Source organism: Lepidochelys kempii, chromosome 6, assembly GCF_965140285.1.
Source record: "Lepidochelys kempii isolate rLepKem1 chromosome 6, rLepKem1.hap1, whole genome shotgun sequence".
NCBI classification, from domain to species: Eukaryota; Metazoa; Chordata; order Testudines; family Cheloniidae; genus Lepidochelys; species Lepidochelys kempii.
In genome coordinates this window covers 71122683-71147496 of record NC_136385.1, presented here as the reverse complement: position 1 = coordinate 71147496, position 24814 = coordinate 71122683, and the positions used below count along the sequence as shown (strand labels likewise).

The window sequence follows — 24814 nt, the reverse complement described above, 5'->3', positions numbered from 1 at the left end:
TGTATCAGGAATTCTATTTTGACTCTGTTTCCATTTGCAGATAACTTTCTGAAAAATTCTCCATCTCGATGAACATACAATTTAATTTTAAATGTAGATAATCTTATTTTAAAAAAATCTGTTGTAATTTATCAACTCATGAAAGAATAAATTTTTCCATTCAACAGGGAAGCAGTTATGGCTCCTGGAAATTTTTCCAAGGATTCATTTTTTAAAGTTCTCTGTTGGCTTTACTGATCCATATTCCTTCAAATTCATCACAGAACCAGCTGTGTTCAGGGAATGTTTGAGTATAATGTCCTTAGCAAGACCTACCTGAATCAATTGCTTAACACTTTATGTGTCATATTGTGACAGAGCTGCTACTAGAAATAGGAGTTTCTGGGTCTCAGTTCTGTACGCTGTTGTTCATTATCTCAAGCTGTAGATAAATCTCTGTATTAAGCATCTTCGCATAACTTTCATATGACTTTGTATTATGTCTCTTCATATAACTTTGTATTAGGTCTAGCCACGTGTGACCTCTGTTTTTGTAAAAACTTTGTATTGAGCCTTGGTATATGGGAACTTTGTATCAAATCCTTATATAGAAATTTTGTATTGAACCTTGGTATAATGTTATAGCCCCTAAGGATAGAATAAGATAGAAGAAAAATGTCTTTTTGCTAAGAGTAGAATAAGATCTCCCCCTTTTTTAATCAATTGCCCTGTTGAATGAATGAGGTGTGAATGAGCAAGGTGTGGAAGGCAAGCACCTTCAGACAGCTGCAACCATTGGAGAGGGGATGGAAGACAGACTCAAGAACATTAAAACTTGTCAAGTGGGCTCATTAAAGAAAATCAGACACAATGACGGCCTTGGGAGTTAGAAGCGAGCACCTTCTTTTGAAAAACACCTTCTTTGAAAGTAAATGTGGCAGCATTAAGACAACACCCAGAAGGAGGCGCCACAGATGACCAACAGACACAGATTTTGAATCTGGTGTAGGCTTGCATGAAAGGGAAGCTGCTATAAATGTGAGGTGTCTTTCAGAGGACCTCGGGTCTCGTCTTGTCAACATCAGAGGATCGATCCAGATCGACAGAAACCCGGCTCCACCCCTCCCCCATCTAACTCACTTGCCCAGTGAAGTTAAGGGGAGCAACTAGTTGGTAACAACAAGATGGAGTGTGCTTGTGTTTGTGTATGTGAGTGCATGAGTGTAATATATATCATATGCATATGATACAGTGTTGATTGATACATGTGTTACCAATAAATGTGGCGCTTTGCCTTAACCCCCTTGAAAAGATCCTGTACAGTACTTTAAGTACAACAAAGCTACTACTCAATGAGAATTTGTTCTGATTGTGTAATGATTCTAATTTTTATTTCATTTGTTATCACTCTGCATTGTATCTCTCTGTTGTCAGAGTATCTATCAGATGTTGATGTTATACACATAATAAATAAATATCCTTCAGGGGAATTGGGTGAGTGAAATCCGAACTAAGTCAGAATTTTCTAGCTCTCCAGCTTGTTTGTGTAATTTTCAATAAACTCAGTTGAATTAGTTCACAACCAGAAAATAAATTATGTTTCTAACTTGCCTCTGGAGTCTTATTCCAAACACTAAACTCAAACTCCAAACATGTGTTACTGGAGTTACTTACATGATTCACAGAGGAATTTTAAGGGTACTTTTAGCACCTAGTAATTGAAGGGATATTATACACAGGATGCAGAAAATCTTGTCCTGGCTTTTTCTATACCAGAAGGATCTGGCTACAGATGAGACACAAGAGAGAGTACTTGGCATTTTTTCTGCACCTTGACCTGACTCTGGATCCTGAAATAGAAGGTTTCATTCCACACTGGATCCCTGCAGTTCTTGATAGTTTTGGTCCGGACTTTTTCAGCTGAAGCAGTTGGCAACCACAGGCTCACGTAGCAATCAGACTGGCTTACTATTGGAGAAAAGTACAGAATAATTGTCAATGTAGCAATTTATAACTATATATATGCACACAAACACATACACGCTATATATGTATGTGTGTGTATATATATATTATAACCAATAAGAAAATCCATAGTTACAAGGTTCTCTACATGAGATGGTATATCAGCTTGCATGTCACACATTTCTTAGTGCTTCAGAAGGATCTAGAGAAAAAAATTCTACCCTAAGCTTGTTGATGAAACATAAAAAAAGAAAATCTCTCTTCTTGGAATCTTATTTACATATCTGTAAATTAGAAATAGATATGGGTGAAACCTCAAGATTTAGATAAGCACTCAAATTTTTGACTTGTCACATAGGGAGCGCCATGGTACTATCCTCCCTCCATGCCAATCAGTGGAGCTGATCCTACTTAGGGTGGGAAGGAGTACACACTGAAACTCTTCAAGGGTAGCACAGTGGTTTGTGCTCTCTGTGACTCCTGGAGATAATAGGTAGATTCTCCTCTCACATTCGTGTGAGGCTATGTCTATGCTATCACTTACGTTGGCAAAAGTGATGTCGCTTGGGGTGTTAATGTTCCAGCCCCCTGAGCGACATAAGTGACGCTGGCATAAACACCAGTGTGGACAGTGCTATGTCGGCGGGAGAGCTTCTCCTGCTGACATGCTATCGCCACTCACTGGGGGTGGTTTAAATATGTCAATGGGAGCACTCTCTCTCATCAGCACAGAACAGCTACATGAAAGATCTTAGAGCTGCATCGCTGTAATCTCTCTAGTGTAGACATAGCCGCTGCTTCCAGGAGCCGCATAGAGTCACAGTACGCGCAGAGCAGGACAAACCCCAGACCCCACTCCTTGGCTGGAGCACCAGTGCGGGGCAAGCCCCAGACCCTGCTACCTGGCAGGAGCTCGAGGGCCGGATTAAAACGTCTGAAGGGCCTGATGCGGCCCCGAAGCCATAGTTTGCCCACCCCTGTCTTAGAAGAAGTGTGCCTATCCCAGGAAAAGCAGCTGCTATCCTCAGCAAGCAAGGCAAAACTTAGCATTGTTTGCAGACTGATTCAACAATCATGGCTCAGTAGGTCACATAGCTCAACTATAGCTACGTCACATAGCTCTGCAATCCAGGTAAATTGTTGGAAACATTCATCTTCTGTCATGCTAAGTATGTCACTGTAGAATCAGAGATGATGTGTCATCTCTCTCACTATACTAAGTTCATGAACTATACCGGGGTGACCAAACTGTGGCTTCTGAGCAACATGTGGCTCTTTTCATAGAATCATAGAATATCAGGGTTGGAAGGGACCTCAGGAGGTCATCTAGTCCAACCCCCTGCTCAAAGCAGGACCAATCCCCAACTAAATCATCCCAGCCAGGGCTTTGTCAAGCCTGACCTTAAAAACTTCTAAGAAAGGAGATTCCACCACCTCCCTAGGTAACGCATTCCAGTGTTTCACCACCCTCCTAGTGAAAATTTTTGTCCTAATATCCAACCTAATATCCACCTAAACCTCCCCCATTGCAACTTGAGACCATTACTCCTTGGTCTGTCATCTGCTACCACTGAGAACAGTCTAGATCTATCCTCTTTGGAACCCCCTTTCAGGTAGTTGAAAGCAGCTATCAAATCCCCCCTCATTCTTCTCTTCCGCAGACTAAACAATCCCAGTTCCCTCAGCCTCTCCTCATAAATCATGTGTTCCAGTCCCCTAATCATTTTTGTTGCCCTCCACGGGACTCTTTCCAATTTTTCCACATCCTTCTTGTAGTGTGGGGCCCAAAACTGGACACAGTACTCCAGATGAGGCCTCACCAATGTCGAATAGAGGGGGAACGATCACGTCCCTCGATCTGCTGGCAATGCCCCTATTTATACATCCCAAAAGGACATTGGTCTTCTTGGCAACAAGGACATACTGTTGACTCATATCCAGCTTCTCGTCCACTGTAACCTCTAGGTCCTTTTCTGCAGAACTGCTGCCAAGCCATTTGGTCCCTAGTCTGTAGCGGTGCATGGGATTCTTCCATCCTAAGTGCAGGACTCTGCACTTGTCCTTGTTGAACCTCATCAGATTTCTTTTGGCCCAATCCTCTAATTTGTCTAGGGCCCTCTGTATCCTATCCCTACCCTCCAACATATCTACCTCTCTTCCCAGTTTAGTGTCATCTGCAGACTTGCTGAGGGTGCAATCCACACCATCCTCCATATCCTTAATGAAGATATTGAACAAAACCGGCCCCAGGACCGACCCTTGGGGCATTCCACTTGATACCAACTGCCCACTAGACACGGAGCCATTGATCACTACCCGTTGAGCCCAACAATCTATCCAGCTTTCTATCCACCTTATAGTCCATTCATCCAGCCCAAACTTCTTTAACTTACTGGCAAGAATACTGTGGGAGACCGTGTTAAAAGCTTTGCTAAAGTCAAAGAACAACATGTCCACCGCTTTCCCCGCATCCACAGAGCCAGTTATCTCATCATAGAAGGCAATTAGATTAGTCAGGCATGACTTGCCCTTGGTGAATCCATGCTGACTGTTCCTGATCACTTTCCTCTCCTCTAAGTGCTTCAGAATTGATTCCTTGAGGACCTGCTCCATGATTTTTCCAGGGACTGAGGTGAGGCTGACTGGCCTGTAATTCCCAGGATCCTCCTTCTTCCCTTTTTTAAAGATGGGCACTACATTAGCCTTTTTCCAGTCGTCTGGGACTTCCTCCAATCACCATGAGTTTTCAAAGATAATGGCCAATGGCTTTGCAATCACATCTGCCAACTCCTTTAGCACTCTTGTATGCAACGCATCTGGCCCCATGGACTTGTGCTCGTCCAGCTTTTCTAAATAGTCCCGAACCACTTCTTTCTCCACAGAGGGCTGGTGTTTGCGGGGGGGAGACACAATTTAAAGGTTTGCCCCTCCGAACCAGCTTGAGTCATGCCCTCCCAGGTACACCCCGCTCTTACCCTCAGTGGCCTCTCCCTGCAGCTCCCAGGTGTTAGCTCTGCGTGGAGAGGCAGTGGCAAACAACTGGGAGCTGCAGGGAGGAGCCACTGCTTTAGCTCCATGGGGAGAGGCAGCAGCAAAAGTAGTGGCTCTCCCTGCAGCTTGGCTACTGCCTCTCCCCATTGCTGCAGCTCCCAGCTTGCCGGCTCCAGCAGCTGCCATGCAGGGAGGGGGCCTGGCAGCACCATGTGCCCAGCGGGGAGGGGGATCTTGGGGCTTCAGACCCAGAGGGCACACCTGCTGGAGCTCAATGCTTCAGCAGGAGTGGGGCTGAAGCCCTGAGCCCGGGCAGGCGCCTTCCACAGGGCTGAGGTCCCAGGACCCTCTTCCCCGCAGGGCTGAAGCCCTGAGCCCCAGCAGGCGCCTCCTGGATCTCAAACTTCTGAAGATTGTTGTATGCGGTTTGCAGGGTGAGTAAGTTTGGCCACCCCTGAGTTATACAATGGATGCCAGCAGCATTCACCACCTATACAATAACCCATGACAGTCCATCAGTCGGCATCCATGCCAAGCTCTACTCTTTCAGACAGCAATTTTTTACAAAGCCCACTTTAATTACATGTTCAAGGTGAAGGAGAAACTTCTTGCAGAGTATAGAAAAGCTTTGCTAATTCATGCAGTGGTAAACCACAAGCACATACTGAAAGTAGCTTTCCAGTTGTGCTGTTCACGCAGTCAGGTATCAGTGAGGTGTTCTCATGGGGAGGGCCAGTTCTGGTGGCATCATGGTCCCTGCAAGCCAATGGGGGAGCATCACTTCACTCCATGCTTTTACCCCTGGCACTGTCTAAAGACCCGAGACAAGGCTACTTACACTAGTTCTGACATTAAGTTCTTGCTCACTCCCAAATGGTGCAGCTTCTCATGTTTTTTAGACTGTAAACTCTTTGGGGGCAGAGACTGCCCTTTATTAAGTGTTTGTACAGTGCCCAGCACTGGCTGGGATCTTGAAGGGCTAAAACAATATAAATATTACAGAGTAACGATAATGATAATGCAAAGGAAGAGTGACTGCCTGATGAAAGTTAGAATAGCACTGAGCAAAGACCAAATATTTCACGTTATATATGCCACACATTGGCTGTTCAACAGAGGAGAAGGAGGAATTTCAGATAGTGCTGAACCAAGTCATAATTGAAGTGACACAAGCTGAGTTCCTGATCATCAGAGCAGATCTCAATGGCTCTGTGCAAGAACACAGCCAGGGCTATGATGACGGTCACAGAGGACGACGCATAAATGAAGCTGGTGAGGAGGTCTTAGAGTTAGCCAGAGCCCATGGCCTAACTATTGCTAATACATACTTTGCAAAGAGGGAGGGTCACTTAATTAAGTACAAGAGTGGTGTCAACAGGTCCCAGGCTGACTACTTCCTGATTAGAAGGAGAGATTTAAAAACCCTAGGAGATTGTAAAGTGATTCCAGGAGATCAGAATGCAGAGCAACAAATTGCTTTAACAGACTTCTCATGAAAATTCTATGTGGGGATAAAAGCCAAGTTGTACAACAAAGGATAAAATGATGGAGGCCCATGTGTAGGCAAGTTAATCAGAGATTTAAGGATGAGATGAAGGTTGGACAATGACCGAACAACCATGATGACTCCAATGAGGTTCAGGGGAAAATATCCAAACATACTACGGAAAGTGCACAGCTGTGTGTGTACAAATGACAGGAGATGTAGTGATGTACTGGAGGCCGTACAGAAGGAGGAAAGGTTTAAGTGATGGCAGAAAGTAAGAATGGGGCAAAGTTATGAGGAATACAAGCTGGTAAAAAAAAATGTGAAAAGAGCAGTTGCAGAAGCCAAGGGCCAAATACTGAAAGACTTATATGTGGGTCTACTTATGAAGAAAGTGGGAAAAGGAATATACACATTAGCCAGTATCAGGCAAAGCAGCATGGAGGACCTGGGAATTGTGAAACATGTCAAAGCAAAAATGCTGGCAGATGGTGGAATTGTTAGGAGAGGGCAGTTGTTTTATGAGAAACTGCTTACTGAAGAGAATCTGAGGAAATAGGGAAATATGAGCAAACAACAACCTCACAAGACTTAACACCAGGGTGGGGATTCAGATACTGCTAAAAAGGATTAAATGTGGGACCAGATGGTGTATTAACCGAGGCATTTAAAGCACTAAGCGATGAGGGAGTGGTGATGATGACAAATGTCTTTAAATTAATCCTCCAAACTGGAAAAATGCCTGACGAATGGAAGAGGATCATATTCGTCTCTATCTTCAAGGGCACAGGGGGTGTGAAAGAATGTAGTAATTACCAACTCATCAAGTTACTGAGTCACATGGTGAAGTGAACTATTGAGAAAAGTCCTCGTGAGGAACTGGAGCATCAAGTAAGTGTCAACCAATTTGGGTTTCTGCTGGGAATGTCAGCAATGAAACCAGTGAATTGTCTATCCTTCTAAGGTAATGAGGGAATTGTGGGAAGGCATTGGAGGACTGTCAGGACCCAAGTGATTTAGCCTGGTCTCACTGCAAAGGGAGTCACATAAGTGAAAGCCTCACTCAGGCTTTAGTTTACAGCCCCAGACAATTCCCACTAGCCCTGGTTGAAAGCACCACTGCACTCAGGTGAGAGGGTTTTGTATGTGAATCAGAAGGGAGCTAGGGCAACACCCAGGTAAGAGCCTGGGCTAATTCAGCAGTGAAGACATACCCAAAAGTCCTAAAGTCCCCACCTGAATGTATTGCTTGCTAGGACTCCCACAGCAGTGGGACAAATAGGAGCAATGAGAATCTGGCCGTGACACCCATGGTGATGACAGCAAGAGCAGTACAATAGGCAGGAAGCAGAAGTATCACTGTCAGTGGCCCTATCACAGGGTTTCAGTTAAGTGCCCGTGGCAAGACCAGGGACTTATGTAACGCTCCTCTATCAGCCTGCAGAGAATGTCTCTTCACCCTCACTTATGCACTAACAGATGCAATCACTGCCAAGCTGCTGACAGGTGCTCTCTGCTAGCAAACTACAGCATTAGATTTCGGCATGAGCATGCAAACCTACACACTCTCACAAAACATCCAACTTGAAATTCCCAGAGAGGTGTAACCTAAGTAATTAAACATTGTTCAGAGATGACTTCATATTGGATGGGAGCCACATCATGGAGTGGGGTCTGTGACAGTGCTGAGAACCAGCAGCTGAACCAGTACCCTGTAAGCCCAATTCGTTTTCCCATAGAAGGGGCTGACTGAGGGAAGCTGGGGCTAATTATTAGTCAGTCTGAGCTGGGAGAGCTAACAAGCTAGTTAAACCATTATCTGAAAAAGCAGAAAGGCACACAGGAAGAAAATGCAAAGGGGGAACGAATGAGAAGGAGAGGCTAGCAGGACCGGGGTAGAGGGTGATCTCTGCATGGAGAGATGTCTTGACTCTGGCAAAAGGGGATAATGTTTGTATGTCACTGTAAACAGAGTTGCTGTGGGAGGACCGTAAAGAGGTGGTGGGTGAGATAAACTACACATCAGTGTTTACAAACCAGAGGTGTTAGGGCTATTTGTGTGAGAAGACAGAAGCGGAGGGCCGTGACCTGTCACAGGGCCAAAATCCCCAAGTCAGGATTTTTGGTGATCAGTATGTAGATCAAGAAAGTGTAAAAGCTCCTGATCAAACCAACAATGGTGATCACACCTGCATGAGCTAATGGAGGTTCACGATTAGAAGGGAAAATTTTGTCCAAGTGGAAATGGAGAGAACAGTTAATGGACTGGTAACACTACAAAATTGGCAGTCCAGGAAGGCTGAATATTGATCAAAAAGAAAACAGCAGAAGCAAATACACTTGACGGGGAAGGCGACTAGCTCCTATATTGAACACAAAGCAGATTAAAAATTATAAAAGTTATCCAAAAATTGGCAGTCTTCTATTGGCACTCCAACCTGTAGGCACACTCACATTAGCTGCTAAGGCTCACTATCCAAGGAAAAAGGTAAGTCATAGCACTGAGATATGCTGAAGTAGTGGATGGTGATTAAGGCACTGTAGAAAGTATTGTCTATATTAAGTTCTAATTAAAACACAATGGTTATGTAGCTATTTACCAACTTTTCCATAGAGGCACATGATATTACACACAAAAAATATGGTAAGGTGTATTTTTTTATTTTGCTAAGGTTGAAAAGTCAAGCAGTCAAAAATGAGGAACTTCCAGAATTAAGGTTACCTATGCAACCTCTATTTGGCCTCCTTGCATATATGTATTTTGATAGTCTTCAGTCACTTGATCACATACTGTTGTTTTCATAGGACACCTGCCACACTCAGCACAGAGGATGGATTGGGCTCACTGAACAAGTAGCTGTTCAGTTTTTTGTTTTATCCTCAATGCATGGCTCAGTGCTTTATTCAAACCCTGCTTGGAATACAGAATGATTAATTTTCTCATGGGCTTTTCCAGAATTCTCATCATTATCATATCTGAGAGCTTCATGTACATTAACTAATTTAGCTTCACAACTCTCCTGTGAGATGGGGGTGGGGTTCTCCACATTTTACTGGTGGGGAACTGAGGTACAGAAAAATTAAGGTTAAAAGTGTCTACTAATTTGGATACCCAATTTAAGATACTTACAGCCTGATTGTTCAGAGTACTGTACTTAGCGTTATTGTTGTTATTATTATTATTATTATTATAAATCTGCCTCTGACTTCCTTCCCCTTATTCCCATAAGAATCTCTAAGACCATGAGTAGAGAATATTTGGGCTAGATCCGTAAAAAGACTTAGGAGCACAAGTCCAATATTTAGGGACAACCAAGATCCTCAAACCCCCCCACCCAACGGCTGCCTAACTCTTTAGGCACTGAAATTTCTGCCAGCAGGCATGTGCTCAGTCTAGATGCCTGGATGCCTAAGTCCCAGTGGAATCCTCAAATGAGATGTTCCCTCACCTGCAAAGCCCACATTGATGGCGCTCACTAACCACTCCTAAATTCACATGCCGCTGTGACAAGTCCCTTTATAACTTTTAGTTAAGTGGCTAGGACACCCACCCAGGATCTGAGAGACCCAAATTCATTCCCATCTCTGCCTGATGAGAAGGAGTTTGAGCTTGGTCTCCCCATCCCTGCACATTGCTCTACCCACTGGGGTAAGGGGTATTCTAGGCTAGGTTGGTTTCAATGTCTCCTGTTGAAGCTGTTCTACTCTGTATAAATCATTAAATATGTGCTGGGCCAGCAAAATAGTGAGAATGACTCTATAGCCCAGTGGTTAGGCACTGGGATCACAGAATCATAGAATATCAGGGTTGGAAGGGACCTCAGGAGGTCATCTAGTCCAACCCCCTGCTCAAAGCAGGACCAATCCCCAACTAAATCATCCCAGCCAGGGCTTTGTCAAGCCTGACCTTAAAAACTTCTAAGAAAGGAGATTCCACCACCTCCCTAGGTAACGCATTCCAGTGTTTCACCACCCTCCTAGTGAAAAAGTTTTTCCTAATATCCAACCTAAACCTCCCCCATTGCAACTTGAGACCATTACTTCTTGGTCTGTCATCTGCTACCACTGAGAACAGCTTAGATCCATCCTCTTTGGAACCCCCTTTCAGGTAGTTGAAAGCAGCTATCAAATCCCCCCTCATTCTTCTCTTCCGCAGACTAAACAATCCCAGTTCCCTCAGCCTCTCCTCATAAATCATGTGTTCCAGTCCCCTAATCATTTTTGTTGCCCTCCACGGGACTCTTTCCAATTTTTCCACATCCTTCTTGTAGTGTGGGGCCCAAAACTGGACACAGTACTCCAGATGAGGCCTCACCAATGTCGAATAGAGGGGGAACGATCACGTCCCTCGATCTGCTGGCAATGCCCCTATTTATACATCCCAAAAGGACATTGGTCTTCTTGGCAACAAGGACATACTGTTGACTCATATCCAGCTTCTCGTCCACTGTAACCTCTAGGTCCTTTTCTGCAGAACTGCTGCCAAGCCATTTGGTCCCTAGTCTGTAGCGGTGCATGGGATTCTTCCATCCTAAGTGCAGGACTCTGCACTTGTCCTTGTTGAACCTCATCAGATTTCTTTTGGCCCAATCCTCTAATTTGTCTAGGGCCCTCTGTATCCTATCCCTACCCTCCAGCATATCTACCTCTCCTCCCAGTTTAGTGTCATCAGCAAACTTGCTGAGGGTGCAATCCACACCATCCTCCATATTCTTAATGAAGATATTGAACAAAACCGGCCCCAGGACCGACCCTTGGGGCACTCCACTTGATACCGGCTGCCCACTAGACATGGAGCCATTGATCACTACCCGTTGAGCCCAACTATCTGGCCAGCTTTCTATCCACCTTATAGTCCATTCATCCAGCCCATACTTCTTTAACTTACTGGCAAGAATACCGTGGGAGACCGTGTCAAAAGCTTTGCTAAAGTCAAGGAACAACACATCCACCACTTTCCCCTCATCCACAGAGTCTGTTATCTCATCATAGAAGGCAATTAGATTAGCCAGACATGACTTGCCCTTGGTGAATCCATGCTGACTGTTCCTGATCACTTTCCTCTCCTCTAAGTGCTTCAGAATTGATTCCTTGAGGACCTGCTCCATGTTTTTTCCAGGGACTGAGGTGAGGCTGACTGGCCTATAGTTCCCAGGATCCTCCTTCTTCCCTTTTTTAAAGATGGGCACTACATTAGCCTTTTTCCAGTCATCCAGGACCTCCCCCAACCGCCATGAGTTTTCAAAGATAATGGCCAATGGCTCTGCAATCACATCCGCCAACTCCTTTAGCACTCTCGGATACAGCGCATCCGGCCCCATGGACTTGTGCTCGTCCAGCTTTTCTAAATAGTTCTGAACCACTTCTTTCTCCACAGAGGGCTGGTCACCTCCTCCCCATGCTGTGCTGCCCAGTGTAGTAGCCTGGGAGCTGACCTTGTTCGTGAAGACAGAGGCAAAAAAAGCACTGAGTACATTAGCTTTTTCCACATCCTCTGTCACTAGGTTGCCTCCCTCGTTCAGTAAGGGCCCACACTTTCCTTGACTTTCTTCTTGGTGCTAACATACCTGAAGAAATCCTTCTTGTTACTCTTAACATCTCTTGCTAGCTGCAACTCCAGGTGTGATTTGGCCTTCCTGATTTCACTCCTGTATGCCCAAGCAATATTTTTATACTCTTCCCTGGTCATTTGTCCAATCTTCCACTTCTTGTAAGCTTCTTTTTTGTGTTTAAGATCAGCAAGGATTTCACTGTTAAGCCAAGCTGGTCGCCTGCCATATTTACTGTTCTTTCTACACATCGGGATGCTTTGTACCTGTAACCTCAATAAGGATTCTTTAAAATACAGCCAGCTCTCCTGGACTCCTTTCCCCCTCATGTTATTCTCCCAGGGGATCCTGCCCATCAGTTTCCTGAGGTTGTCAAAGTCTGCTTTTCTGAAGTCCAGGGTCCGTATTCTGCTGCTCTCCTTTCTTCCTTGTGTCAGGATCCTGAACTCGACCATCTCATGGTCACTGCCTCCCAGGTTCCCATCCACTTTTGCTTCCCCTACTAATTCTTCCCGGTTTGTGAGCAGCAGGTCAAGAAGAGCTCTGCCCCTAGTTGGTTCCTCCAGCACTTGCACCAGGAAATTGTCCCCTACACTTTCCAAAAACTTCCTGGATTGTCTGTGCACCACTGTATTGCTCTCCCAGCAGATATTAGGGTGATTGAAGTCTCCCATGAGAACCAGGGCCTGCGATCTAGTAACTTCAGTTAGTTGCCGGAAGAAAGCCTCGTCCACCTCATCCCTCTGGTCCGGTGGTCTATAGCAGACTCCCACCACGACATCACCCTTGTTGCTCTCACTATTAAACTTAATCCAGAGACTCTCAGGTTTTTCTGCAGTTTCATACCAGAGCTCTGAGCAGTCATACCGCTCTCTTACATACAATGCAACTCCCCCACCTTTTCTGCCCTACCTGTCCTTCCTGAACAGTTTATATCCATCCATGACAGTACTCCAGTCATGTGAGTTATCCCACCAAGTCTCTGTTATTCCAACAGAGATGTCAGAAACCCAGGTTCCAGTCCTTCCACTCTAGTGCTATGCCTTTCTCTCTGGCCTTGACAAATGCAGTCTTGTCCCACTCATATCCGTTCAGAATGCCACTCCAAAGTAATTTTCTTAGCCCGATGCTTTGACCGTGTCATTCCGCTTTTTGAATCCCTTCACTGGATCCACCTTCTCTGTCGTATCAAAAGTAAAAGTTGCTTTGTCTTCACTTTCAAGGCCCTTCATTGTCAATCCCCATCCCACCTCTCATCTACTCATGTTGTCAATGCTCACCTCCCATCAACCCATGATGCCAGCTTCCATTGCCAACTTGTTAAATTTTCAAACAAGCACCTTTATGCTTTCTCCCAAGTAGCCCCTAACACTTGGGAGGTGCTCCCTGTAAACATCTTCAAGGCAACCTCATTATCAACTTTCAAATCACTCCTCAAAACTCTCCTTACATTGATGCCTACAAAAACTTAACAATGGTTGGGCAGCTGGTGTGCAGAGATCACTGCCGATTATGCTGATTAATATTTTCTTATTGCTTTCTTGTGCTTCCCTGGCTGTCTGTATCCATCTGTTGTCTCTTGTCTTATACTTAGATTGTGAGCTCTGTGTTTGTACAGCTCCTGGCACAATGGGATCCTGGACCATGACTAGGGCTCCTAGTCATGGAACATGGTGTTCCAAATGTCAGTATGGAAACACAGTAGCATTTGCTGATAATGCCTGTTATTTGTACTTTATCTGCATGTAAAAAACTCTTCTCAAAATAATTAAAATAGTTAACATTTACACCACACTGAACATATTTCAATCTTTGTACAGCATAAACAAATTAATCCTCAGCACCTCTAAGAAGTATGTATTTAAATATTATTCTAATTTTTCAGATAGAATCTGAAACAGAGATAGATGTAGCCCTTGGCTACAGAGTGAGTCAGCAGTTAAGCTGGGACTAGACCTCAGATGTGTCCTTGATTACAATCAATTATTCACACCACTAAGTCATTCGGCCTCATTTTTAATTCTTGTCTAACTGGTCTCATTAAAAATCCTTTTGAACCAGGTATTACTTGGGCAATCACCAAACTAATCTGCTTGCTGCTGTAGGTTCCTGCTTGTGGACAGCTCAGTCACAAGGGCAAGGTTCTTTTTCAGCACATATTTGTGTCACTTCCTCTGGCCATATCTTGTGATTATTAGAAACTGTCTTACAGTAGCATCTAGAGACCCTAATTGATATCAAGGCCCCCTTAGGCCTGGCACTGTACAAACACATGTAAGAGCTTACATTCTAAATAGACATGAAAAAGGAAGTATTATTATCCACAATTTACAGAGGAGGAACTGAGGCATCGAGACATCAGTTGACTTGCTAGGTCTTATATACTTTCCAAGGAACTGGTTTGTATGTAAACCCTCTCAGGAGAATCAGTTCTGTGGTATATAGAACTATCTGGGACAAAAGTTCCAAGAGAACTCTTGATTATTATGAGTGAATGATTGAAGTGGTTCCTGGCTCCTAGGCAGTTGATTCCAAGCAATCTTCTCCGAAATCATTCCTGTCTCACAAGTAAAGGAAGACAGAAGGCAGAAGATTCTGGAAGTAAATTGCTGACTAAGTGATGTATGGTGGAGGGGTTTGTTTTTGTGGAACATTGGTACACCTTCTACGGGAGGTTGTATAGTTTGGATGGTGTCCACCTTAGTAGAAGGGAAACCTATCTCCTCAAGGACAGACTGGCTAGAATATCAGGAGGGCGTTAAACTAATAATAATAATAGGGGAGGGTAAAAAAGGGAAGATATGAGCACTGATTTAGAACAAAATTAATCAAGGAACCTAAGGACAGAAGAGAAGAAATTCTTTAATTGCCTAAACAGCAATATTAGGAGCCGGCTAACAAACAAGAGGAATTGGAATTGCTGATTTATGAGCATAAATTCAGTCTAGTTGGTATTACTGAAACCTGGTGGGATGAGTCACACTACTGGAATGTTAAAATCAATGGTTATAACCTATTCAGGAAAGATCAAGTGGGCAAAAGGGGAGCGAGAATGCACTCTGTCAAAATGGCACTACCTGTTTCCAAATAACTGATAACTCAGAAAAAAGTATCTTGAGTGTTTATGGATCAATGTTCTAACACATAACAAGCAGAAGATAGGGTATTAGTTGGGGTCTGCTACAGACCTGTCACCAAATCACACTAGGGAACAGGATGACTGACTACTTATACATCTATTTATAATGTGTAGGGAAAAAAGCTGCATGATCATGGGGGACTTCAATCTGAGAGACACATGCTGGAGATCTCTCATGCTGCCAGTACTAAAACATCCTAGGAATTTCTAAATATTATATAGATGACATTTTCCTAACTCAAAAAGTGTTGCATCTGAGACAGGGGAATTTTATATTAGACCTCATCTTGACAGATAAATAGGAATTGATCACAGAAATAAAAATTAATGGAAGCTTAGGTACAAGTGATCATGACTTGATCACATTTATAATGTGGAAAAGGAATAAAGTCCAGACCAATTATATATATACTTGGGGTTTTCAAAGGGCCAATTTCCACAAATCTGAGAACAATTATGAGCCAGATCAGCTGTGAGGAGGAAGTTAATGAGGAAAATGTGAATGATAATTGGGAATTGTTTAATAACACTTTACTAGAAGCCCAAAAAGCCACAGTCCCACAGCTATAGCACAATGGGATCCTGGCTCCATGACAGCCGCTACTACAATACAAATAAATAATAATAATAATAATAATAATTAATAATGATAATAATTTGATTGTCTGATTATAGTTTGACAATATTCTGAACACTCATGATAGCCCAGACACTCTTCACTACTCCAAGTATCTGTGATAAACTGCACTTCTACTGTATTTGGATAACAATACAGTTATTTGTCCTCATGGAACTGGACCCTAGATAATATTCTCTGGAAATAATTTGGGTGCATGGGTCCATTTCACAACACACATATGGCCAAATTCATTGCTGCTTTACTCATTCTGCTGATTTAATTGAAGTCAGATTCATCTTTGGAATTAAGTTACCTCACGAATGAATTGCCCTTGTTGCTCATCTGTATTCTCAGTAATTCTAGAACTATGAGGAGCCCCAAAGGAACAGTAAAGGTACTCACAAAAGTCTTCCTGAGGAAGATTTCTCATTCGTATGATTCTTACGGTGAGCAAGTAGCAAAGCGATGCTTCCTTGGTAGAAAAATGATACATAAAATACATGTGTGAACATCATATGGAATGTTTTTATTTATTGTAATTTATAACAATGCATTAAAAGGAGCCCGACGGCTACTCATGGAGCCTATTTAAAATAACAAATTGGTCAAAAATAAGACCCACTCAACAAAAAAAAAAAAATCCCAGAAAACTCCACCCTTAACATAACTCAGTAATAGATGGAACTTTCCCTACCGAAACTCCATCCCCCATTTCACAAAAATCACTCCTATTGGACCCCAAACTCTTCAGCTGCCCAGGCAAGATGTAGAGCAGAGAAGAAAGGCATAGGAAAGAAATAACCAACAGATGAGGAACCTTAATTAGCGAACAATACAATTTTCATATATTAATAATCTAAGACAGTTTCTGGATTGAAATTGTCTCTCGTACCTAAAACATCCCAGCATGAGATCGCGATTAAACAAAATCAGGAATATTCTCTTTGGTTTTGTGTGATGGTTTAAAAAAATCCTGTGGTGTTTTAGAATCAAATTCAAGGCCCATTTAGAGGCTTCTACTTTTTATGCAGTTTTTTGATGAAAGGAGAAAAAATTAGAGAAACTTTGGTTTGTTTATTTCAAAAGGTAGAATTTTAATTTTGTAAGAACTAGTGGCCACCAATACAGACCACATGGTTAGTTTCTCTCCTGTATTAGGTGAGTGGCAACTAATCATAGCAAATCTCTTTGTAGTGTAGGCCTGCCACTTAGGCCTCCTTTACTCTCAGCATGGTAAGGAATTCTTCACCCTAGCACTTGTGGAAGTCCTAGTGTAGACTGGATGATGGTGCTTTTCCCTCTGTGTGGTCTGGGCTTTCTCTATGACTGTGTGGGGCCTTGAGTAAGTCCGAAAAATGTCGTTCTAAAAAGTCTTCCTGGCTTGTGTTTCCACAGCACCCAGATTCAGTCTGGAACCTCAACCTCTCCTGCTTTCTGCCAATAACCCATCAGAAAGGGAAAATCTCAAAGCCAAAGCCTTGCAGTCTACACAGCCCACAGCACTGAGTCTCAGAGCCAAGGTCAACAGATACAGGCTCATGGGCTTGCTCTATGGCACTGAAAACACCTGTGTAGATGTTGCCTCTCAGTCGGAGCTCAGGCTCTGAAGCTCATCCCTCTCCCTAGGCTTCAGAGCCTGAGCTCCAGCCGGAGCCTGAATGTCTACATAGCTGTTTTTAGCACCATAGCACGAGCCCAAGTCATAGAATCATAGAATATCAGGGTTGGAAGGGACCTCAGGAGTTCATCTAGTCCAACCCCCTGCTCAAAGCAGGACCAATCCCCAATTTTTGCCCCAGATCCCTAAATGGCTCCCTCAAGGATTGAACTCACAACCCTGGGTTTAGCAGGCCAATGCTCAAACCACAGAGCTATCCCTCCCCCCCTGAGCTATCCCTCCCCCCGAGGAAGCCTCTCCATCTCCCTCCTTGTACTTCTTCAAAGGAGGGAGAGATACGCAGTGATCTTCCCTATTCATCCTACTCCAAGATATAGGAATCACTTTGAAGGGGGCTGGTAGTCCTTTAACAAGCCAGTCTCCAAGACAAGAGAAAATGAGATTTACTCTTTATAGGGGAGGGCAATTCAGAGAGATCTTGCTCTTTCATTCCAAAATGCTGCATATGGTCCAGTCCTACCAGCAAAATGGCTGACATTAAAGTTACCCTAGCAAAGGCCATGAACAAAATAGCATCTCCTGAAACCAGGAACCCTAGCCATTTGCACTATTAATGGAAATAGCAGTTCCTTCATGCTCCTAGGACTTTTACCCCACTGGAGGTTAACATTCCCTTTAAATAAAGCCTTAAACAAACAAATAACCCCCCCCCACAAAAAACCCCCACTAACCCCCACCCCCCAAATGGAAGGAGCCCTTTGTAATAATTATGAGCTGGCCTCAGCTTAGATAGAAACAACCATTTTCAACTGCTTCAGTGTGTTTCCTAGTGTTAGTGGCAAACATACAAGAAGGCAAAAATAGCTACTCAAGAGTTCTAAAGAAAGACAAAGAGAACCTCAGTTAATGCCCATTTCACAGCCCTAATGGGATTTCACATGACTCAATAAGGGTATGTCTACACTACAAAATTAGGTCGAATTTATAGAAGTCGGTTTTTTAGAAATCGGTTTTATATATTTGAGTGTGTCCCCCCCCCACAGAAAATGCTCTAAGTGCATTAAGTGCATTAACTTGGCGGAGTGCTTCCACAGTACCGAGGCTAGCGTCGACTTCCGGAGTGTTGCACTGTGGGTAGCTATCCCACAGTTCCCGCAGTCTCCGCTGCCCATTGGAATTCTGGGTTGAGATCCCAATGCCTGATGGGGCTAAAACATTGTTGCGGGTGGTTCTGGGTACATATCGTCAGGCCCCCGTTCCCTCCCTCCCTCCGTGAAAGCAAGGGCAGACAATCGTTTCGCGCCTTTTTTCCTGAGTTACCTGTGCAGACGCCATACCACGGCAAGCATGGAGCCCGCTCAGCTCACTGTCACCGTATGTCTCCTGGGTGCTGGCAGACGCGGTATTGCATTGCTACACAGCAGCAGCAACCCATTGCCTTGTGGCAGCAGACGGTGCAATAGGACTGGTAGCCGTCATCGTCATGTCCGAGGTGCTCCTGGTCATCTCTGTGAGGTCGATCAGGAGCGCCTGGGCAGACATGGGCGCAGTGACTAAATTTGGAGTGACTTGATCAGGCCATTCTCTTTAGTCCTGCAGTCAGTCCTATTGAACCACCTTATGGTGAGCAGGCAGGTGATACGGATTGCTAGCAGTCCTATTGCATCATCTTCTGCCAGGCAGGCAAGAGATGAGGATGGCTAGCAGTCCTATTGTACCATCTTCTGCCAAGCAGCCATGAGATGTAGATGGCATGCAGTCCTTCTGCAGCGTCTGCTGCCAGCCAAAGATGTAAAAGATAGATGGAGTGGGTCAAAACAAGAAATAGACCAGATTTGTTTTGTACTCATTTGCAAACCACCCCCCTGCCCCGCTCCCCGTCTAGGGGACTCATTCCTCTAGGTCACACTGCAGTCACTCACAGAGAAGGTGCAGCGAGGTAAATCTAGCCATGTATCAATCAGAGGCCAGACTAACCTCCTTGTTCCAATAAGAACAATAACTTAGGTGCACCATTTCTTATTGGAACCCTCCGTGAAGTCCTGCCTGAAATACTCCTTGATGTAAAGCCACCCCCTTTGTTGATTTTAACTCCCTGTAAGCCAACCCTGTAAGCAGTGTCGTCAGTCGCCCCTCCCTGCGTCAGAGCAACGGCAAACAATCGTGCATCTGAGTTGAGAGTGCTGTCCAGAGCAGTCACAATGGAGCACTCTGGGATAGCTCCCGGAGGCCAATACCGTCGAATTGCGTCCACAGTACCCCAAATTTGACCCAGCAAGGCTGATTTAAGCGCTAATCCACGTGTCAGGGGTGGAGTAAGGAAATCGATTTTAAGAGCCCTTTAAGTCGAAATAAAGGGCTTCATCGTGTGGACGGGTGCAGGTTTACATCGATTTAACACTGCTAAATTTGACCTAAAGTCCTAGTGTAGATCAGGGCTAAAACTTTCTGATAATGTATTAGACAGAAAAGACAAGTGGGATTTCTTCTGTAAATGGTCACACTTCCTATATATCCAATGCCACAGACCTGGGCATGCTTTCCTAAAATGAATACAATCACTATCGTGCTACAACAGGCAGTAATTGACCACCTCAACCATACCCAGAAATCAGGCAAACATTTGTGCATATAGATAAGCCTTTCATTGTATTATGCTCTGCAGTTAGATGAGCTTTGCACCATTTTACTTGGCTTATGCCTTGGGCTAAATATTGTTATTAACACAGGAAGCTTCCCTATACCTCTGTCAGGTAAGCATTTTCATCATATTACAGATGGACAGCTGAGTCACACAGACATAAAATGACTTGCCCAAGGTCACACAGGAAGTCTGAGGCAGAGACAGGGAATAGAATCCAGATCTCCCATCTCACAAGCCTGTGCCTTAACCAATCGTCCTTCATAGTTTACTATGGAAAATTGAACATGTTTGACCTTGTTTCATACCAGTGTTAACACTGGGACTTCAGAATTTCAATTCAAGAATTCAGTGCTGCCAACTCCTGCAATTTTACCTCAAGCCTCACCATATTTGGTGTTTATCCTAAAGCCTCAGCTTCTGGAGTTATGTGACTATATAAGACTCGCTGCTTTCATTTAAAAAAAAAGTTTCTAGCTCTTATGGTGGCAGAAAAAACTTGAAAATGTGAATTCAAACGGTTCAAAAGCCAGAGGCAAATACATTTGGGGGGTGGGGGGGAGGGTATTACTTTAAAAAAAAATCTCATGATTGCTAAATGCTTGGGGGTGGCAATTCTGAGCATTACTTAAGTTGCTACATTTAGATGAGGCTGTGAGAAGAAGAGCAGAGAGTTGAAGTGATGGGGAGGAGCCTTGTACTGAATACACACAGTTTTCCTACTGGTTTAACTGTATCTGTTCAGAAGCTTAAGCTATACTATTCTAAGCATCTTTGTATCCCTGAATCCGCATCCACACTAGGGGGTTGTACCACTTTAATTGTGTCTGTTGCAAAACAAAAGGACATTTCAAAACAGATACAGTTAAAGCAGTACAAAAACTGTTGTAAGACCAGGTTTTACATTCCTTGTTAGTTGCTCTTCCAGCTATATTACATCCCCTTTTTAAGAGCCAGCATGCAAGATACACACCCACTGAATGCCAGATCAGTGCAAATTATGTTATGTTCCCACTTACATCAACTTGCAGACCCAACAGGTAACTTGTCACCATTTGTCTGCTTTCAGTTAGACTTTTAAAATGAGAAGTTCCCTCCATTGAAGTTGCCAGAGTACCTCTACTGATAGTGATTTACATAGTTTTGGACAATTTTTGAAATTATATGAACAAATATTTTATACCCTATGGATTTCTGTGGAACTTAAACTTTTCTTGTACAGAAAAGAGGCCAATTTCCCCACATTTCCCATAAGTCATATTCCTGAGTCACATTCTATTATAGACACCATTAGTGAACTTGAGATAGCTTTTCATTTAAATCCATCCAGTTTTGCTTTGAGGCAACAGCTGTATATAATGCATAGCCAGCAGTAAGCAATCCAGCAATGGACAGAAATATTTGCATTGATATTCCTAATGTGTAATAAACACAAATTACATCTATAACTGATTTCCAAGCAATCCTGCAGGCATCACCACTTTCTTCCCTCAGAAGCCTTTTATTGTGATGACTTTCTTCCAGCAGAGCTTGAAGGAACATTTGTTTTGGAAGTTGGGGTTTATCGTTAAAAATACAAAGGACTTCAAACAATAATGTTATGAATGTGAGATACTGGGCCACATTCTCCTTTCACTTTGGTATAAATGAGGAGTTACTCGATTAAAGTTAGTGCAGATATGCTGGTGTAAAAATGATACAAGTGAACCAAGAATCAGACCCACTGCTATGATAGTTACTCCTGGGGGAATTCTGTGCCACTGCGTATGTGCAGAATTCAAGTCCCCTGCAGATTTCTTTGCTTCACCACAGAAAAATGGCTTTCTGACAGGGAAGCAAAGGGAAGCCACAAGAGTGGTCATACGACCCTCCCCAGCAGTATGTTTTCCCTTCCCAGGGATGCTGGCAGAGAGGTAAATCACTTTGGGGCAGGGGATGGGACTGGGGAAGACCTAGCTGGTGGCTCCTACCCTGCGCCGGGCTCAGCTGCTAGTCCCGGCTGGGCTGGGAAAGACAGGACTTCCTCTTCCCCTGCACGGCATCCAGGGCTGGGTCAGACTCATCCCCACATTTCTCCCCAGGCTGCAGGAAGCTGTACTAACTACCCCCTCCCCCACTTCCTGCACCCATCACTCCTCAACTGCTCAGGGAGCTGCTCCCCATCTGATTAACCCCCATGCATCCAGACCCCTTCAAAACCAGATCCTCCCACTGAGCCTCACTCCCCATACCCAGAACTCCCCCTGCCAAGCCCCACTCCTCCTGCACCTGGACCACCCCGATGAGCCACCCACACCCAGATCTCCACTCCATTGAGCTCCACCCCACACTCTCCCAGCATCTGGACCCCTCCACTGAACCCCCCACACCCAGACCCCCATGCTGAGCTCTATCCCCCCCCTCACCCAGACCCTTCCCCCGATGAGCCCCAACCACTTTCACCTGGATCCCCCCTGCAGAGTCCCATTATCATTGCACCCAGAACCCCCCAACAAGCCCCTCTGCATCCAGATCCCCCCCACCACATGGATCCCCCACTGAGCCACCAACACCCAGGTTGTGCCACACAGAACCCTCTCAGCCCATATCTGGATCCCCCCACACTAAGCCCTTCCACACTTGGATCTTGCTGGGTTGAACCTGCTGCCCACACCTGGTGCACCTGACATGGAGGGGCAGGGCCCTGGGGTGTTTCTGGGGCCGGACCAGTCCTTCCACTGTGTCAGAGTTGGGTGCAATCTCACCACTGAGTCCATGTCCCGGTGGGGAGCTGCAGAGTGATCTCCCACCTCTGTGCAGCCAGTGGCCTGTGCTCCCCAATGCGATGTTGGAGCCTCCACATTTATTTGACAAATAAAATTTACAAAATATTGCAGAATTTTAAATATTTTGGTGCAGAATTTTAATTTTTTTGTCACAGAATGCCCTCAGGAGTAATGAAGCTATGAAATTAATATATGTTGCCTGTTACAAACCATACAGAGAGAAATATAGCACAAAAGAATGATTGGATTCAGATAGTGTTAATTTATAATGAAAGAGATGCTGGAGCTCAAGCAATTAGGTGCCAGGGCTCAAACAATTTTTTTACATTCATAACTGGTTCAGCAAGCCCAGATGTGTCAGGGTGATGAATTGCCAAGACTAGAGGTGCCAGGACTCAGCCCTGGTAAGCCCTGGCACAAATTAAGCTCTGGATTCAGATGATTAACATAAGGAAATTTCAACCTGGAACCTAATATCACTAAATATTCAACACTTTGATAATTAGTAAATTCATCCCAAAACTCCTGCCCCCACTCGCCCTCAAAAAGATCCATAAACTTATTTATTCTCCCCAAAATGTTGTCTATTTTATGGTACCTTATAGTCAGCATCCCACTGTACTGCTTGCTGCTTCATCCATTTAGTTCCTACATTTCCCAGTGGGTCTGTTTTGCTGTTTAAGTCCTGAGAGGGGGAAAAGAAGCAAGAATGGGCAAGTGGTAATATTTGAAAACATTTTTCCAATTTCACAATATAAATTCATAATTGTAGCATCATATTTTGACTTCAAAGTGTGGAGCTGCTGCTTATTCACTCCCAGTATGGCACAGGTTAGTCTGTACTTCCTTTTTGTTTTTATTGACAAGGCTGTGAGTAAAAGTGGGAAAAAAAGTGAAAAAAAAATACGGAAGTGTCAACCATTTCTATAAAATATGGTAAGAGTGCTAACTCCTCACAATTGCAGATGTCAGAGGAACAGCAACCCTGCCTGATAAGGCAGGACTGAAACTCCATGCACTCGGTTGTGCAGTTCTGAATCAGGGTCTCAGCAAATCTTATTTGGTTTTATTTATTTTTTCTTACCTCATGGAAGCCAGCAGGTGATTCCATTGTGGTCTCTGCTACATTCAAGTCAGGCACTATCAATGGTACTTGAGTACTAGGTTCCACAGCTGGCAGTGACTCCTGAAACATATGTGCAGACTTGAAAACAGCCGGGGTTGCTGAGTAGGTGCTGTATACATATTGACACAGAGCCCTACCCATCTGTGATTCTCTTAACAGAAAGAATCCCCGCCCACTTTCCTCACAATAAGAGCAAGTCTGTTGCAAGAGCGGGATATTCTTTTGCAACTGAAGTGATGGAGGAACAGGATATGCAGAGGCCAAAGGGGCACATACTTTGTGTTTTTAGGCACTGCCCATACAGGGAGCAGTGGGAAGCAGTGTGCCACTCCTTTGAGATTCAAATCCCACTTTTGCTCTCCTGTTGCAATGAGGACAGAGAGTGGGAGCAAGTTGCTACAGCCATTAAGAGAAGGCCTGATACTTGTCCCCTGCCCAATGTCCAGCCAGCTTGGCTCCACCCCCTCCCAGATCACCTGCTGGGGGTCAAGGAGCACAGTGGAATAACTGTCACCAAAGCTGAGGGAGACACAGACCTCCTTCATAGTACCACAGACATCCCCTTGCCTCCTGCCATTATAATTTACCTCCTACAATTCCACCATCAATAAGCCTGAACACACTTCTCTCTCCTCAAACATTCCCCCTCCCTCACGCCTTCCAAATTTCCAATTTCTCTTTCCTCTCCCTCCAAAAATACCTCCATCTCTCCAAGGCTCCTTCCAACCCTATGTCCCCCTGAATTTCCCTCTCCAAGTCTCCCTTTAAGGCCCTTCTCTGAGTTTGTGTCCCCTCCAAGGTCCCCCAAAAGCTTGTCCTCCCAAGACCCTCCCTATGAATATGTCTCCTCTGAGGCTGTTTCATTACAAGGTCCCCCCTTAGCTGTGGTTGTCCCCAAGATTCCCTTTGAGTCTGGATTCCACCTCTGCTTCAACC

At 44.3% G+C, this 24814-nt stretch overlaps 1 protein-coding gene across 1 annotated transcript in view; it reads right to left on the bottom strand.

Moving 5' to 3' along the window:
* LOC140913865 (cytosolic phospholipase A2 epsilon) overlaps window positions 1-23947 on the bottom strand; it is a 63070-nt gene extending 39123 nt beyond the window's left edge. The window contains exons 1-4 of the mRNA XM_073350676.1: window positions 23837-23947; window positions 23351-23437; window positions 16131-16200; window positions 1811-1947 (exon numbers count right to left, since the gene is read on the bottom strand). Coding sequence (XP_073206777.1) covers window positions 1811-1947; window positions 16131-16200; window positions 23351-23437; window positions 23837-23947 — 405 coding nt within the window. The remainder of the gene's footprint in view (window positions 1-1810; window positions 1948-16130; window positions 16201-23350; window positions 23438-23836) is intronic.
* Window positions 23948-24814: the final 867 nt, after the last annotated feature.